This window comes from Rosa rugosa, chromosome 1 (genome assembly GCF_958449725.1).
Source record: "Rosa rugosa chromosome 1, drRosRugo1.1, whole genome shotgun sequence".
Classification (NCBI taxonomy): Eukaryota; Viridiplantae; Streptophyta; class Magnoliopsida; order Rosales; family Rosaceae; genus Rosa; species Rosa rugosa.
This window is the reverse complement of record NC_084820.1, coordinates 62,767,495-62,783,821: the sequence shown is the minus strand read 5'-3', so window position 1 is coordinate 62,783,821 and position 16,327 is coordinate 62,767,495. Positions and strand designations below refer to the sequence as shown.

At 37.7% G+C, this 16,327-nt stretch overlaps 4 protein-coding genes across 4 annotated transcripts; 2 read left to right on the top strand and 2 right to left on the bottom strand.

Annotated features, from left to right (window-relative positions):
• Positions 1 to 761: 761 nt before the first annotated feature.
• LOC133744201 (cysteine-rich repeat secretory protein 38-like) lies at positions 762 to 1,628 on the bottom strand. The gene has a single exon (XM_062172344.1). It carries the CDS (start codon positions 1,605 to 1,607, stop codon positions 888 to 890), a length of 720 nt encoding a protein of 239 aa, XP_062028328.1. The 5' UTR covers positions 1,608 to 1,628; the 3' UTR covers positions 762 to 887.
• A 4,634-nt stretch (positions 1,629 to 6,262) lies between these two features.
• Positions 6,263 to 8,948, top strand: LOC133732536 (uncharacterized). The gene is made up of 9 exons (XM_062160111.1): positions 6,263 to 6,511; positions 7,060 to 7,128; positions 7,342 to 7,431; positions 7,606 to 7,648; positions 7,847 to 7,953; positions 8,037 to 8,099; positions 8,250 to 8,491; positions 8,608 to 8,677; positions 8,835 to 8,948. Exons 1-9 carry the CDS (start codon positions 6,263 to 6,265, stop codon positions 8,946 to 8,948), a joined length of 1,047 nt encoding a protein of 348 aa, XP_062016095.1.
• Positions 8,949 to 9,906: 958 nt separating this feature from the next.
• Positions 9,907 to 11,781, top strand: LOC133732525 (protein MICRORCHIDIA 7-like). The gene is made up of 2 exons (XM_062160099.1): positions 9,907 to 11,726; positions 11,776 to 11,781. Exons 1-2 carry the CDS (start codon positions 9,987 to 9,989, stop codon positions 11,779 to 11,781), a joined length of 1,746 nt encoding a protein of 581 aa, XP_062016083.1. The 5' UTR covers positions 9,907 to 9,986.
• Positions 11,782 to 12,515: 734 nt separating this feature from the next.
• LOC133726002 (uncharacterized) lies at positions 12,516 to 15,148 on the bottom strand. The gene is made up of 3 exons (XM_062153441.1): positions 14,686 to 15,148; positions 12,955 to 14,387; positions 12,516 to 12,864 (listed from the first exon to the last, which is right to left on the bottom strand). Exons 1-3 carry the CDS (start codon positions 15,004 to 15,006, stop codon positions 12,669 to 12,671), a joined length of 1,950 nt encoding a protein of 649 aa, XP_062009425.1. The 5' UTR covers positions 15,007 to 15,148; the 3' UTR covers positions 12,516 to 12,668.
• Between the last annotated feature and the right edge of the window lie 1,179 nt (positions 15,149 to 16,327).

Sequence of the window (16,327 nt, the reverse complement as noted above, 5' to 3'; positions counted from 1 at the left end):
GTAATTTTGTGCAAAGAATTAGTCTTGGCCATGTGTCATAGGATCAGACATGATTTGCCTCTAGTATATATAGTTGATGTTCTTATTCAATTTTCTCATACTTTAAACTACAGGGAGAGAGAGAGAGATGGAGAATTGGGGTTGTTGTCTTGCCGCACCTCTCTTACTCAGGTAAATGAGGTAATTGAGGGATTGGAGATGACTAAAGTCCTATGATTTGACTCTTAGCATTCCTGCTCTAGGCCATAAGCCTCAAGGAGGATCATTTTAGTATATACACAATAGTATTTGCACTTTTGTCAATACCAAATAAATTGGTATTCGATCAAATATTCAAAAAAAAAAAAAAAAAAACAAAGTGGTTCCCAAATCTTTCTAATTGGCGAAGAAGGTACAAGACTGTTACATTACATTAACTTAGTACCGAAGTTAACTTCTGCAAATTTAATATATACCGTGGAATGCAATTGAAGTTTGTACGTGAAAAAATGGTGGTTTGCCAAAAATACCCTTGAAATCAACAATGTGGAAACTGGAAAGTACATTTTCATTTCGGAGAATTATCACAAGGATAATGACTTATTAACATTGAATACATGCGGTTAAAAATTTGATAACGAGTAGCATTTTCTTTTCTTTGGTATGCTATAAGAAAGCGCCAAATCTGGTTTTGGCATCTGATTTCGGACCATAGGCTAAGTTTTGCACTGATAAACTTAATTACTATATATAAAGTTAAGAAATAAACAGCATGAAGCAACTAAGCAGAAGTCACATTAGGACTGGATTTATTTATTGTACGCATAATATCATACACTGATACAGTACTGATTAATAGATTAATCAGATTTATTATACATATGATGTATCCAAGCTGGATCAATTAACTAAACGAAGCGGGAAAGTTCATATCGGAAGTTACAACTCCCACCTCCTACGCGCCCGCCTCGTTTCGCATCACAACATTTCGGCAGTTCACTTATTGCAACATCAAGACACTTCTTACATTCCAGGCGAGATAGGTCCCTCGTGCACTGAACTAAACCATACAACTTGTTCGATTTATCGAGCTGTAGCTCACCAGTACTATAAAACTTTCGGTTAGAAGAAGCTTTATTGGATAATCCACTCAGCAATTTCTTAACATTCTTATTGAATGGTGTGGGATTGCTTACGGTCTTGGTGTTCCACATATAGAACTTGTTTGTGCTATCAATTTGCCCAAAGAAGTTGCCATTTGAGTACTTCAGCATGCAATGGTCGTACCATATTATGGCTCCTTTTTTATGAGGGCAGCGTGCACGAAGCTCTTTGCTTGCTTCAATGACACAAGTCTTACACTTTGGGCTTGAGACGTCGCCTCGGCATAGCGCTAGTCCGTTTACTTTGTTCGGACCTAGACCAGTTGAAGCAACCCCGAATCCAGTTGGAGGGACTTTGGTGGATAAATGATTGAGCATCGTGTTCAAGTTAGCATGGTATTGACTACTGCCAGTGTAGTTTGCCTTGCTGAAACAGATATGATAAAGTGGGGAAGCACCAGAGGCTGCATGGTGCAAAAGACAGAAGAGCAAGAATGACAGAGGGATTGATTTGGAGAAGAACATGTTGGCTTAACCTTGAGGAGGGTTTTGTAGGATGTGTGCATTTTTCTACCCAATAGCACCCTCTATATATAGGATTCGAGAAGGCAATTCTGCACTGGGAGGGCTAATAAGCTACAATATTTTTACGTTGGTGGCTTTTGACTGGAAACCAGTGGTTATCTATTTCGATAAACATCAAAAAAGTCAAATGATGATACTTGTAAAATATTTGAAGTCTGCAGAGGCTATTAATTTCTGCTCATTGGAATTTGCTGTAAAATATTATTTGGACCTAATATTATCTACATTAAGTAGATAACAAACTGATTAAACTTATTACAATAAATGGAAAATATATGAATTATCTACCTAAACACCTAATGAGCTTTGGTATGTCACTCATATGGTTAGGAATCCATTTTGATAAAGATAAATATCTAATTAGTTGATATGATAATTATAGCATCTTTCAGAAATAACTCATTGGCTAGAATCAATGATTTTTTTATGGGAATACCTATCTAGCTTGTATATATAGGTGCTTGAAGTCCCTATTCACTGTGTGACAAAACATTCAGTCCTGCCCCATAGAGAGGAGTTAAACACATAGTTGAGTAGAAGATTTCTTGCGTGTGGCTGCTTGAAGTTTTGGAGCTCGGATTATTTGTGTTGAATAGCTGTGTTGCTGCTACTGCTTTTGAAGGAATGGCTGTTGTGCATGAAGCAGGTGATGCATCTCCTCTTGTTGTATTCTAGTTCATATTGTATTGATAATTTGGTTGTGTTTATGCTTTTTGTGAAACGATCTTGGTTTGCTCATTAAGTTAACATTTGCACGTAAAATATTTGACAGAATCATGCATGAATCAACGCAACTGGTTGCGCTGAGGTTGATCCTTTAAGAAAGCGGCACATACGCACATACAAAGACGATGATACTAAAATCGAAAAACGTATGTAACAAGTAATTACACTATAAATTAACAAAGTATAGTTTAACTTTAACATGATATAGAAAGAAGCTGTACTTGCTACGGAACCAATTCATCATAATGGCTAGGTTATCTACAATATGTACTCTACCTATTTTTTCAACCCTTATCAGCATGACTTTTGAGATCACGTAAAGTTTTGTGATTAGAGAATAAAATCATAACCTACCCAGAGTCATGCAATATATAATCAAGTAACATTCTCATACCATCAAACTTAGAACAAGGATCTTGATTCGGCCGCTTAACACTTTCTAGCTTGTTACATATTGCTTAAGTTTTAATCTACGATTTGAGTCATACTTTAGGTTTGATTGTTTTTAGTAATCCCTAAAGGATAAGGGAGAATCCCTTGTTTGTGTAAACTTCCAGTTAAGGTTGAATAGTCTTTATTTTTGGTAAAGCAGTGGACAAACCACACTGTACCTAGTTTTGCTTTAGTATGGGGCTAGCGGCCGCTGACCTAAATAAAAAGGATTGAAATGAAAATGATGAATATATCTAAACGTTCATCAAAAGAAAGAGAAATAAGTCGATTAAAGAAATTCCGTATCCTTCAATTCATCAATGGTTGTCATCTAAATTGATGACTTTTTATTTAATTAGAAAGCTTGAAAGGTGAGGCGCTGAAAGAAATCGCGCTTTTAGAAATTCATGGAGTTTATCAGACAGCACTCGATCCTTGGAACTTAATTTTCAGAGAAGATACATACTTCACACAACCTCGATCTCGACTGTGCTGTGGAAGATCTGAGCGAGGCATGCCAATAAGTTTCAGGTGTAGGACAACTTCTATGATATCTGCCCTTCTCCTTCAAAAGGAAAAAGTTAAAAATTTAATAAAATCATCATAATAGGAAGGAAATCCAATGTCCTTCTATCCTTCTATGATATCTGTTCTTCTGCTTCAAAAGGAAAAAATTAAAAATTAAATAAAATCATAATAGGAAGGAAATCCAATGTCCTTCTGTCCTTCTATGATGTCTGACTATCTGTCCTTCTCCTTCAAAAGGAAACAAATTAAGAATTAAATAAAATCATAATAGGAAGGAAATCTAATGTCCTTATGTCCTTTTATGATATCATCTGTCCTTCTCCTTCTCCTTCAAAAGAAAAAAAATTTAATTTAATAAGATCATAATAGGAAGGAAATCCAATGACCTTCTTGTTAAAATTCATGATGAATATAGAAACTCTGTAAAAATCTGAAGGAAAACTAAGAATGAAGCCTCAATTGAAGATGGAGAAGATGAAGAACAATGAGAGCGAACAGAGGAATCTGAAAATGGTTTTTCTCTTCGTAAATCTTTACAAAGATGACTTTTTTTACCTACAGTAAAGGATAGAATTCCTATATATACTAACTTGACATTAATTATCACTTTGACCTTTGACCATCTCTGTTGATTTTGACATATACTCTTAACACTTCTGTCCTTCTATGATATATGTCTTTCTCCTTCAAAAGGAAAAAAAATTAAAAATAAAATAAAATAAAATCAGAATAGGAAGGAAATTTAATGTATTGACCATGTTTTTTCAAGGAGTTAATGATATATATGTAGTGCTAAAAAGGAATTGACTCGTACGAAAGATTGTCGCATTATGTACCGTCGTATGTCTTATGGTTTTAGATGAAAAATTTAGACTTGGGACTTTTGGGACTATCTTGTAGGTTTGTTTAATCATTTGTGGTATTTACATGTACACTAACTCAAAAATTATTTAAAAAAAAACAAAAATTAAAGTCAAAAACTATGACCGAGCAACAAGTTTTAAAATTGGTATATTAAAATTATAATTTTTTTTTTTTTAAGAAGAACTTAACAGTTGGATCTTAGAAGGTCTGATGTAGCAATGCCACAAGCATAAACGAAATTTTTTTTTTGGTCAGATCAACAACTTTATGTCTTTCGTGAGTCCAACTCACGACTCAAACTTAGAAATAGGAGATTTATGTCACTAAACCAAATGGTACTGAGCAAGCATAAATGAGTTTAATTAGCTAAAGTAGATGAAAATAATAATAATAAATAATAGTAAAATGATAAAAAAAAAAAGTGTAACAATTTTTTCATAAATTGTATGGGTGCACGAAATAATTTTTGCATGGACGTACGCCACATTTTAGAGAGGTAAACCAAATTGGGAGGAGGAGGAGGAGGACAACGACGACGGGGGAGGGGGTCACCCATTGCCTCAGAGAGTGCCACATAGCATGCCAAGTGCACACAATACGTATTTGCATGATTGTCGCATTTTAAAAATACTAATAGAAATATACATCACCTCGGATACCCTGATATGCAACATGTGAAGTACAAATAATAAGTATTTGCATGATTGTGGCGTTTTAAGAAAGTAACATAATTCATAGAAACAAATACCTATCAATTAATTTGTCCCATTCATCACCACAAATAGCCTGACAGAGCATGGGGAATGCACTTGTTTCTGGTGGATTTCTCCAGGTACATCACACAGAATGCTATACCGCCAGCAAGTATCAAGATAGCTCTAAAGCCCTGTATCAAAAGACACAACATTAGAGGTATAAACCGTACCGGATGGTTTATGCCTCTTCGATGCTTGAATGAGATTCTACTTAATTTTTGACAGTAATAGTAAGGGAAATAAGTTATTACCTTCATGAAGGTGGTTGAGTTTGGCTTATGTACTCGAGCATGGGAAAGAGGTTTCCCACCTCTTCAATGTGGGACACAAGTCCGCATGTTGTAGGCTAACACAGGCTTCTAGTGTGTACTTTGGCTAGCCGTACTGCCGTACTGGGCAGAGTAAAGACCCGTATTGCCCCAGGTGCCGATCATTGTGAACGCCGTCCACGTGGGTGCCAGCTACGACCCATCGTCTGGCATGTAGGTGGTCCTGCAGGGTCTTGGTGGTAGTACCAAACCTTGTGGCAGTTAAGTATCTACTGGTATGTACAGCACTGTATGGGTTTTGCATGAACACTGCGTTTTCAAAAAGGTAAATTAAAATTAGGAAAAAATATACTAAACAAGAGATCTCATACATTGTCTCGGGCAATTCAACAAGAGAGACCAGTTGTAAATGATAAACCTATTAAAATTGGTCTCGTCCATTGCCTCAGAGAGTGCCATGTAGCATGCCAAGTATTGTGCATGATAGTCGCGTTTTAAAAAAGTAAACAAAATTAAAAACTAATAGACATATACATCACCTCGGATACCCTGATATGCAGCAGGTGAAGTGCAGACAAAAAGTATTTGCATGATCGCCGCGTTTTAAGAAAGTAAACAGAATTCAGAGAAACAAATACTATCAATTTGTCCCATTCATCACCACGAACAACCTCACAAAGCATGGGGAATGCACTGTATAGGGTTTTGCATGAACGCCGCGTTTTCGATAAGATAAATTAAAATAAGAAAAAAATATACTTAAACAAGAGATCTCATACACTGTCTCAGACAATTCAACGAAAGAGGCCAGTTGTCGACGAAAATTTTTTGCATGAAGGCCGCGTTTCAAAAAAGAAAACCTAATTTGTAATTTGAAAAAGGAAACAAAAGGGAAAGAAAAAATAACACCCACTCACGCCACATTTGCCATGTTATAAAGTGCAATGAGTCTAACGCCTCCATACACAAATTCCTCTCACTCTCACTCTCACTCTCCTCTAGAGTACTGCTGAGTCCAAAAATGCCAATGGAGAGAGATCCGAGGAGAGGCAGCAATATCACTGCCTCAATTGCTAACCTTCCAGAATCATTGTTGGGCGATCAACCATCACCACCACCAGGAGGAGGAGGCAGGGCGTTTCCAACCATGCCTGGGTCGGAGTTTGCCCGATCCATTTACGCCGACCAGGCCAGAAGGGAGGTAGAGCAGTTGATTGAGGAGCTTAACGATCGTCGTACCCGTGAACAGGCTCTGCAAGGTCTCTCTAAGGCAAGGTTTTACCTTGAATAATTCATTTATCTAACACCACGTACGTTGGTGTGGTGCAAATAGCAATTTTGATGGTGCAGTTTCACTTGTAGTTCTTTTTTTCTTTTTTCAGTGAAAACTTGTAATTCTTATTTATATGAAACCAAAGATTTTTTATCTTTTCTTCTCTCTTTCTTTTTCATAGCAAGGTTTTAGAGTCTCAGTTTTGATGGTGCAGTTTCACTGGGAATTCTTATTTCTTATTTATATAAAACCAATGATTTTCTTTTCTGTTTTCATAGCAAGGTTTTAGAACATTAAAGTGAGAATTAGCCTCTTACTTTCCTAAGTGATATGGGATGCTTAAATATTTTTTTTTTTTGCTCATGTTGTTTAGAATTTAATTGTCAGATAATTCTGGGTGTTTTTATGTGTAAAGCTCAGTTTCATCTTTATATATTGTGTACCAATTTATGTTCTGGGATTTATATATACCCGGAATTGCTGTTATAATTGAATTTTTATTTTATTTTATTCTATATTTTATCTTCTCTTTTTCTCGAATTCAGCTGAAGGAGGTTCCTGACGTGGCTCTATTACTGTGGCATACCAGTGGTCTCATGTTTATGCTCCTAAGGGTATGGTACTTCACTTGTCTTCGTATTTTTTTTTTCTTTTCAATTTGTTATATTTTCATTCATATTTACTTACAATAATATTGACCTAGAAACAAGTTTACAATTTTATTTGTACTCTATATGCAGTGTTTAGTTTTGACTCTTTGGTTTGTTGCCTAGATATGTTGATATCCATCATATGAATGATTGGTTTAATTATTTGGTTTATGTCAGGAAATAACTGGTGTATACCACCTGATGTCAACCCCAAATCTTACTCAGGAAGTATCAAACCGAGTTTGCAATACCATAACTCTGTTTCAGGTTTATTTTCCTTTTGTTATTTTTGTTTTCTCTTTATGCTGGCCTCATGTCAATCTCATCGTTATAATTGCTTGATGATCTTGATGTGTATTGTTGATCCTTATAATGATCTTCATGTCTTTGATTTGTATATGTATGCAGAATATTTATTTCTATTCTTTTTTTTCTTAACAGTGTATAGCTTCTCATCTAGAGACAAGAAAGCCATTTATCAGAGGTAATTTCTTTCCCACTCAAGTCTAGTGATTCCATAAACTGCTGAAAATATTCAATTTATAAAATACTAATTCCAAATTGAATTGGGTGAACTTGTAGTATCAAAGATAATCTGGAAAATGTAATTATTTACCTTTGAAGTACCTATCTTTTATTTTTATGTGATGCATAATGTAATTGAATTTCATCTTATGCGCAGCTAGCATGCCATTGTATCTCTACCCTTTCATTGGCACTGAGAACAAGGACAAGCCTCATGAATATCTCAGACTATCCAGCTTAGGTGCTCTTGGGGCCCTAGTGAAGGTATATTCATTTGTATAATTTTGTTTAATTTTCATTATTAAGTTATGAAATCAACATTTGGATCCACTTTTACCCTTGGTCAGGGTCACCCACCAAATAGAGATGAAGTAGATCCAGAAATTATACACTTCCTCCTAGAAAGCCAGGTATTTTGCCACTGCATCCGCTGCATGGAAGTTGGCGGTGTATTGTCAAGAACTGTAAGTAACAAGCTTTGAAATTAACTTTTTCTAGTCACCATTTGCAAATTAACTTTCATCCCTTAATGTTTTAAATTTAATGTGTTTGATTCACAGAGGTTTGAGAATATTTATGTTCCTTTGAATGTGCCCGCACATGTTCTGCAGGTGGCTACATTTATAGTTGAAAGAATTCTGACAACTGATGAGGGACTCAACTACTGCTGCAATTTCGGGGATCGGTTTTATGTAGTAACTCATGTTCTTGGAGAGATGACTGATAAGCTTCTTGAAGAACCTTCTGCCCGCCTGCTTAAACTTATCATAAAGTGCTTTCTTATACTGTCGAAAGGTCCAAGGTATGCAATGACTAATGAGATTATTCTCAATAGTTAATATTCATTTGCCAGCCCCGATTTAGTCAGCATGCCAAGCTCCTCACCTGTTAATATATTTGTGTCTCAAGTCTGTGCAGGGACAGTGAAGGTTTAAGATGCTGTATTCCTAAGAGCTTAACACATCCCAATGCTATTAACCTCCTCTCTGTAAGTAATTAAATTGAAAATACAGGAACCAAAGTGGAGAAATGGTCTAAACTACCGGGGCCAATTAAAAGGCCTCAAGCTAGCTAGTTACAATTGCTTTGTGTGTGTGTTTCTTATAAAAAAATTTCTTACTGAAACTATTCCACTTAATTTTCAGGGTGACCGAGACGCCATGCGGGGTCTGCAACAGCTCTTGAAAAATGTTTCAAATGGGCACCAGGTTCATGTATCACCCACTGGGGAGCTAGTTGGGTACTTGATCGATGGCTAGCGTGCAACCATATCTTGTTACCAATATGCACACAGAATGAAGCAAGCTTGTTGTAGTACTTCATGTACTTTTCTTCTCGTTGTAAGTCTGTCTTTAATGTTGTATTAGTACAAACCTTTGTTGTTCAAGAGATGTAAAAGACCTAGTAGTTCTAAACTACAGTGTAGGCTGGTCTGTTCTGTTTGTGATGTTAACTAAGTTTCATGTTGTTCCGATATTAGTCTTGAACTGAATTTGAGTCCACCGTATTGCTTTAATGACAAAGTATTTTCAATTTTCAAATTTTGTTAAAAGCGTGTATTAGAGGCATATATATTGTGAATTATCACATAAATACTATAACAGGTTAAAGGGATCCGTTCTATAGAATTGTACCCTATATGTCCTTGATTTCTAGGGAGACAGGATTCTAGCCAAGTCTGGTGATGAAAACACCCCGCAATCGTTAGAAAAGTACATCTGAAAAGAAGAGGGAATCGAGTAATGAGTATATGACACTTCCTGCAAGGCAATACTATATGTATTTATAGAGTGCAGAAGAGCTAGTGAGCTATAATTTGTTGGTTAACCAACACTGTAGAGGTCACAATGATATTTCCAATTTCACTAGCATCATAAAATAGATGGGGTGGGGTGGATGGGTAGGGGGTGAGTTGAGAAAAATTAACCTAAAGTAAATTACGGAAGTGTAATTATTAGATAAAAAAAAATATTAAAAAATAAAAACTAATGTGGCTACTGTCTTTTTTCGCTTCTTTTTCCTAAAAGGAATAGGGAAGGGATATAATTCCGTATGTATTATAGAAATTCATTTCTTGACAAACTTCGCGGATTCCATTTCCTATTCAATTTGGAATTCATAAACGAGAAAGGATTCCTAAACCAAAGAGGATGAAAACTTTCCATATACCCTAGGGGGAATGACACTATAAATAGGGCCTCTCGTAGTCGCACTACACAAACTCTCCTAATTGCCTTCTCATTCTCCCTGAACGCTCAAAGGAAAGCAAACCACAATTCTCTTGTCTAGAATTTGCAATGCCAGCATCAGCCATGGGGAAAAGTAACAACAACCCTCGTGCCTATGGTCGCCAAAGCTGCACCAAGCAGTTTTGGAAGGCTGGGGAATACGAAGGAGCTCCTCGCAACACCCGCAGACAAATGGATTCTTCTTCCACTAGTGGATTCGATCACGCCAGGATGCACCCCAAGTTTCTGCACTCCAATGCAACGAGTCACAAGTGGGCTCTTGGAGCTTTCGCGGAGCTTTTAGACAATGCACTGGACGAGGTGCACAGCGGTGCTACCTATGTCAATGTAGACGTGCTTGACAACAAGAAAGACGGAAGCAAAATGCTCCTGGTTGAAGACAATGGCGGTGGGATGGACCCGGAGAAGATGAGGAAGTGCATGTCATTGGGGTATTCAGAGAAAAGCAAGATGGCAGACACCATTGGACAGTACGGAAACGGTTTCAAAACAAGTACCATGAGGCTAGGGGCTGACGTCATCGTCTTCTCTCGTAGTGACAGAACTCAGAGCATAGGGTTGTTGTCTTACACTTTCTTGAGGAGCACGGCAAAGGAGGATATTGTAGTTCCCATACTGGACTACGAGAGAAGACGAAGGAATGAAACTTGGGGCAAGATGTTCCGATCCTCGAGCGAAAACTGGGACAAAAGTTTGGAGACAATACTTGAGTGGTCGCCGTTTGAGAGTGAACGAGACTTGGATCATCAATTTTATATGATGAAGCAGCACGGCACCCGAATAATCATATACAACCTTTGGGAGGACGATGAAGGAAACTTGGAGCTTGACTTGGACACTGAAGCTCATGATATTCAAATGCGAGGCGTGAACCGGGATGAGAAGAACATACAAATGGCTGAACAGTATCCAAACTCTCGTCATTTTTTGACCTACCGCCACTCGTTGAGGAGTTATGCAGCAATTCTCTACTTGCGGCTTCCCACTAACTTTCGAATCATTCTTCGCGGCAAGGATGTTGAGCATCACAACATTTTGAATGATTTGATGTGGTCCGAGCAGATTACGTATAGGCCTAAGCCTATCGAAAAGGAGGAGACATATATAGCGAAGAAAACCAAGAAGGAAAAGAAGGATACAAATATGGTTGCTGAGGTCACTCTTGGGTTTGTGAAAGACGCAAAAAACCATCTTGATGTTCAAGGGTTCAATGTATATCACAGGAATAGGCTGATCACGCCATTTTGGAGGGTGTGGAATGCTGCAGGAAGCGATGGCCGCGGTGTTATAGGTGTTATAGAAGCTGATTATATCAACCCAGCTCATGATAAGCAGGGGTTTGAGCATACCTTACTTCTTGACAGACTCAAGCAAAAGTTGGTAGAAACGCAAAAGGCATACTGGTCTACCAATTGTCACAAAATTGGCTATGCTCCACGCCGCAATGTCAGGGCTATTTATGAAGAGAGGGAAGCTGCTAAGTCAGGTAGCCAAAGACCAGTTTTAGATTCAAATCCAGACAAGTCCTCTTCACGCAAGACACCGGTTTTAGATTCAAATCCAGATGAGTCCCCTTCAAGCAAGAGACCAGTTTTAGATTCAAATCGAGACGAGACCTCTTCACGAAAGAGACCAGTTTTAGATTCAAATCTAGACAAGTCCTCTTCACGCAAGAGATCACTTCCAGATTTGAATACAAATGAAGCCAAATCCCCCCCACACAAAAGTCAGAAAGTTTCTTCAGACAAATCTCCCAATGCGAATGCGGATATGCACAAGAAAAATAAAGTGCAAACAACAACAAAGTCATCAACCCGTCGCCAAGAAATTGTGTTAGGATTAAGCGTTGTGGAGCAACCAAGGAAGGAGAACCAAGGGAATGTAGCTGCTGATGTGCAGACTGAAAGATGCAAGTCACGAAGAGAAAATGAGGAACTGATTCTCGCTGATGAGAAAGCACGAGGAGACAATGAGGAAAACAACTTGAAGGAAGAGTTGCGGAATGCATCCAATACCATTCGAGAATTGCGTATACAGCTGCAAAAGGCAAAGGAAGAAATTAAGAAGTTGAACATGCAGCAAGACGAGAGAGCACGACGAAACAAAGAAGAAAACAACTTACTGAAGGAAGAGTTGCGGGATAAATCCAATGAGCTGGAAAAGGCAAATGAAGAAATTAAGAAATTGAACATGCAGCAAGACGATCTGATTGACATGTTGGCTGAGAGCGAGATGAAGTTGCGGCACTCAACTTGAAAGGTTGTTAAGATCTAACCTAGCCAGTGATTAGTTGTAATTGGATGGCCTAGTTCAACCCAAATTTCTCGATCAATCTAAGTTGAAAGGATTGAATGAAGTTGTAAATTCACAAGCATTATTAAATTAACAAGTGTGTTTGCAGTTGTCTTATATTTTCTATTGGAATTTATTAATGCATATAATTTTTGTCTTTTGAGAAAGTAATTACTCTGCACGAAATACATAAAGCAACCCACCAATTAATAGAAACTCTTCTACTGGAATTTCACTATTACCAAAAAAACATGGAAGGAAGAAAGAGTTCTGCAACACCTAGTGGGGTGCTTAATGTAATGATATATATGCAAGCAGCAACAAATTTAATGGAGTTTGAAATCAAATCATACCCGTTGGCATCATTCTCAATCATACGAATATAAACAAATACAAAAATTGGAACAAATGGATTTAAATTACAAAAACTCAAACAAATTATGTGTGATCTTGGGAAAGTGAATGTACATCTCGCTTGGGAGGTAATGAAAGATTGCCCTCAAGCATAAAAGAGAGATCATGCATCTGTGACATTATTTTCTCCACATCTTCAGACTTTGATACTGTTTTTGCACTAAAAATATCTCCTCCATCCTTCGCAACATCTTCATCTTTTGGGCCCGCATCAGCCATCCTACAGATGCACATAAAGAATATGGTTAAGATAGGTTGTTCAAAGAAGAATGGATAGGAAGATCCAGATAAATAGTCCACATGCATGCACCTGTCTAAAACAGAAGCCTCTGGCTGGGATATATTCACTACTGTAGAACCATGTGAACTGGTAATTGCTCCAGCAGAGAGATCTGGCTGCGAAAAGTTACCAAAATCCAAGTCCTGTGAGTTGCTAGCTGTGCTGAACAGATTTGTTACTGAAGTCTCATCAGCAGGTGTCATCTGATCGACAGTTTGTTTTGAAGAGCTAGAACCATTCTGTGCACTACTCAAGCTAGTAAAATCATTCCAAGCACCAAACGAATCATCATCCTGTGAATTGCTAGCTGTGCTGAACAGATTTGTTACTGAATTCTTGTCAGGAGCTGTTGTCTGATCGACAGTTTGTTTTGAAGAGCTAGATGGATTCTGTGCACTACTCGAGCTAGTAAAGTCATTCCAAGCACCAAACGAATCATCATCCTCATCAGCAGTCGTATTATCAGGAGCCTCCTTGCTAGTGGTCTGCCATTGAGTGTCTTCAACCCAATCAACACCAGTAGATAATAAGTTATTTGCATTTTCAGCTATTCTGTCATCCTTCACCGTAGAAAGTGATTCTAACTGTTGAGGCTGCCCAGCTAACCCAGAGTTGGAAATACTCAATAAATCATCTGAAAACCAGTCATTACTCGTGGATGTACTATGGTTTGATTTTACATTAGTCGAGTCCCCAACAGATCCAAACACCGTGTCTATATGGGCAGAAAGATCAACTGTAGAACCCACAAAGGGGTCAAGTGATTTTGATTCTTGAGGAACATTTTCAGAAGCAGCGGACTGAAAACTTGCCGGCCAACTGGAAATGGAATCACCGCTCTCGCCTTGAGTAGACTGCACAGCTGTCGCAGAAGGCTGCACATTCTCAAACAAGCTAAGATTTTCATGACCTTGAAAAGCAGTACTCTCTGTGGTGGTAATCTGTTTGCCCGACTCAAACGGCTTCTCAGATGCAAAGAAACTACGATTTTCACTACCTTGGAACGCACCACTCTCTGTAGTGGCAATCTGTTTGCTTGGCTCAAACGCAAATATACTAAGATTTTCACTACCTTTGAAAGCGCTACTCTCTGTAGTGGCAATTGGTTTGTTCGGCTCAAACGGCCCTTCTGATGCAAACAAACTAAGATTTTCACTACGTTTGAAAGCACTACTCTCTGTAGTTGCAGTCTGAGAGCTCGGCTCAAACGGCTCTTCAGATGCATTCAAAGCAGCATCTTTCTCTCCTTCAGAAAAGAAGTTGTCCAGATTCACTCCAGCCAAATCCAAAAAACTTTTAGGCCGAGTGGGAGCCTTCTCATCCGAAAGCCCAGCCCCGGATTTCTCTGACTTAGAAGTCCATCTTATTTCTACATTTAAAAGCTCAGACACGGTTAACTCATCCTTCGCTGCATTCTGGCCTCTACTGGATTCATTCGCTTTAGTCGGTAGGTCCACTATCTCCTGCAAACCACCAAAGTTCCAAACTTTACCAAAGTCTCCTCTATTCAAGTAAACCCCTAAAATTTCAAAGCCTATATTCTACATCAATGAACTTGACACAATGATCTAGCAAACAAAAACAACAGGTATTCGAAACAATAATCTCATATAAGTTGATAAGCTAATGCCTACAAAAGCTTCAATCTTTGTCATCATCCAAAAACCAACAACAACATATAATCTCATCTTCAATAGCTTAATCTTAAAAGTTGAAATCACATTCAATTTCATCACCAAGCAAAAAGAAGGAGAAGCGTACCGATCCATCCAGAGCCAAGGACTTGAGCAACCACCGGAACCCTAAAGTGTTGCGGAAATTGATAGGATCAGGAGGCAGGTCCTTGCAGGTTTCTGCGCCACAGAAGACGCAACTCAGCGACGCTACGCCTCTGAGAAGTCGGCCCTTGCAATGCTTGCACCGGAGGTACGGCGGCGACGGATCCAGCTCCGATATGGTTTCTTCCGGAGAAGGGAGATTTGCCAACGGCGTGTCGTCCGGGTCGTACGACGACATCTTGGCTTGTTTTCGAAGCAAGATCTGCAGCTGCTTTATCGCATCCGTTGGGATTTCGACGGCCATTTTGAGGCTCTTGGTGGTCGATCGATCTCTGTGTGTGGGTGTGGGTTTTGGATTGGGGCGGTTCAGTGAGAGTCACTGGTTCGGAGTGTTCCCACCAGTTTCTGTTCAACTCCCTATTTAATGGAAACAAATTTTCGACCGGTCAGTTAAGTTGTTTTGTTGTCTATCATCGAATATAAATCTTATGGTTATTGGGCACATTTTAGTTTTAGTTCGTCAGTAACTAATTGGGTGAACATTACTGATTTTTTCGATACTAATTTTTACCAACAACTTTTAGTATAGAAAATTTTGAAGAAATAAGATGAAATAGATAGAAAATCCGACACCTTAGACTACTTTGATAAAATGGTATATTAGCTCTTATGTGGCTCCATTGATATGTTTAATAGAAGTCCATTGTGCTGGTAAAATGTTGTACGGAATTTATCAAAAGTATGTGGTAGATTTTTTTATAAATATGGAATTCCTATACAAAAGATTGGTTCAACAATATAAGAAAATTCTTAAAGAAATTATCATTGATATTGTGTATGTTTTCGTCATGTTTTGTGTTAGATTTTGATAATTAGATACCTCCATAGCCATATCAAGATTAACTTTGCAAATATTTTCCTTCCTCGTTTGTTGTAGAAAGCTTTCTAAGATACAAATCCACTTAGTCATGTTGATGGGTATAGTTAGGTGTATTCCTTTTAGGTACTTTTCCATGAACTCATTCACCTCCTTTTTTTTTTTTTTTTTTTTCTTTCTAGTTTTAAAGGTCATTCTTTTTTACTATTCAGCAAGCAGTATAATAATGATTTGCTTAGAGAGCCGTCAGTAGAAGTCATTTTATTATGTTCTATAATAGTGTGTCTTTAATAACATTCAAATGTTATTTATCTATGAAAAAGTCAATGTTATATTATAAAATTCACATGTTTCATTATCGGTGATGATACTTCTTCGATAGTATTACCTAATTAATCAAAACAAAAACATTAATATTGCTATGAATTTTTTTTCATTCTACGTATCAAGTTATAACTCTAACATTGTTGGGTTAGTGTATTGCTGGAACTATCCTTGGCGTATCAAACCTATAGTGCAAGACATAAAACAGTTGGCGAGCTAAACATTCGTATGCTTATGAGGCAAATTTTCTTGCGGATGCTATTGCAAAAACCGAGAGATTCTCATCTGTAATTTTATTCCTTTTCCAAAAAAACTATTAGGAAATAGAATCGACCACAACATATTATTATGAGATCAAATTTTTCATATGAAATTTAATTCAATCATTTCGAACAGTGTTAGTGAAGACGCCGCGTGACAACGT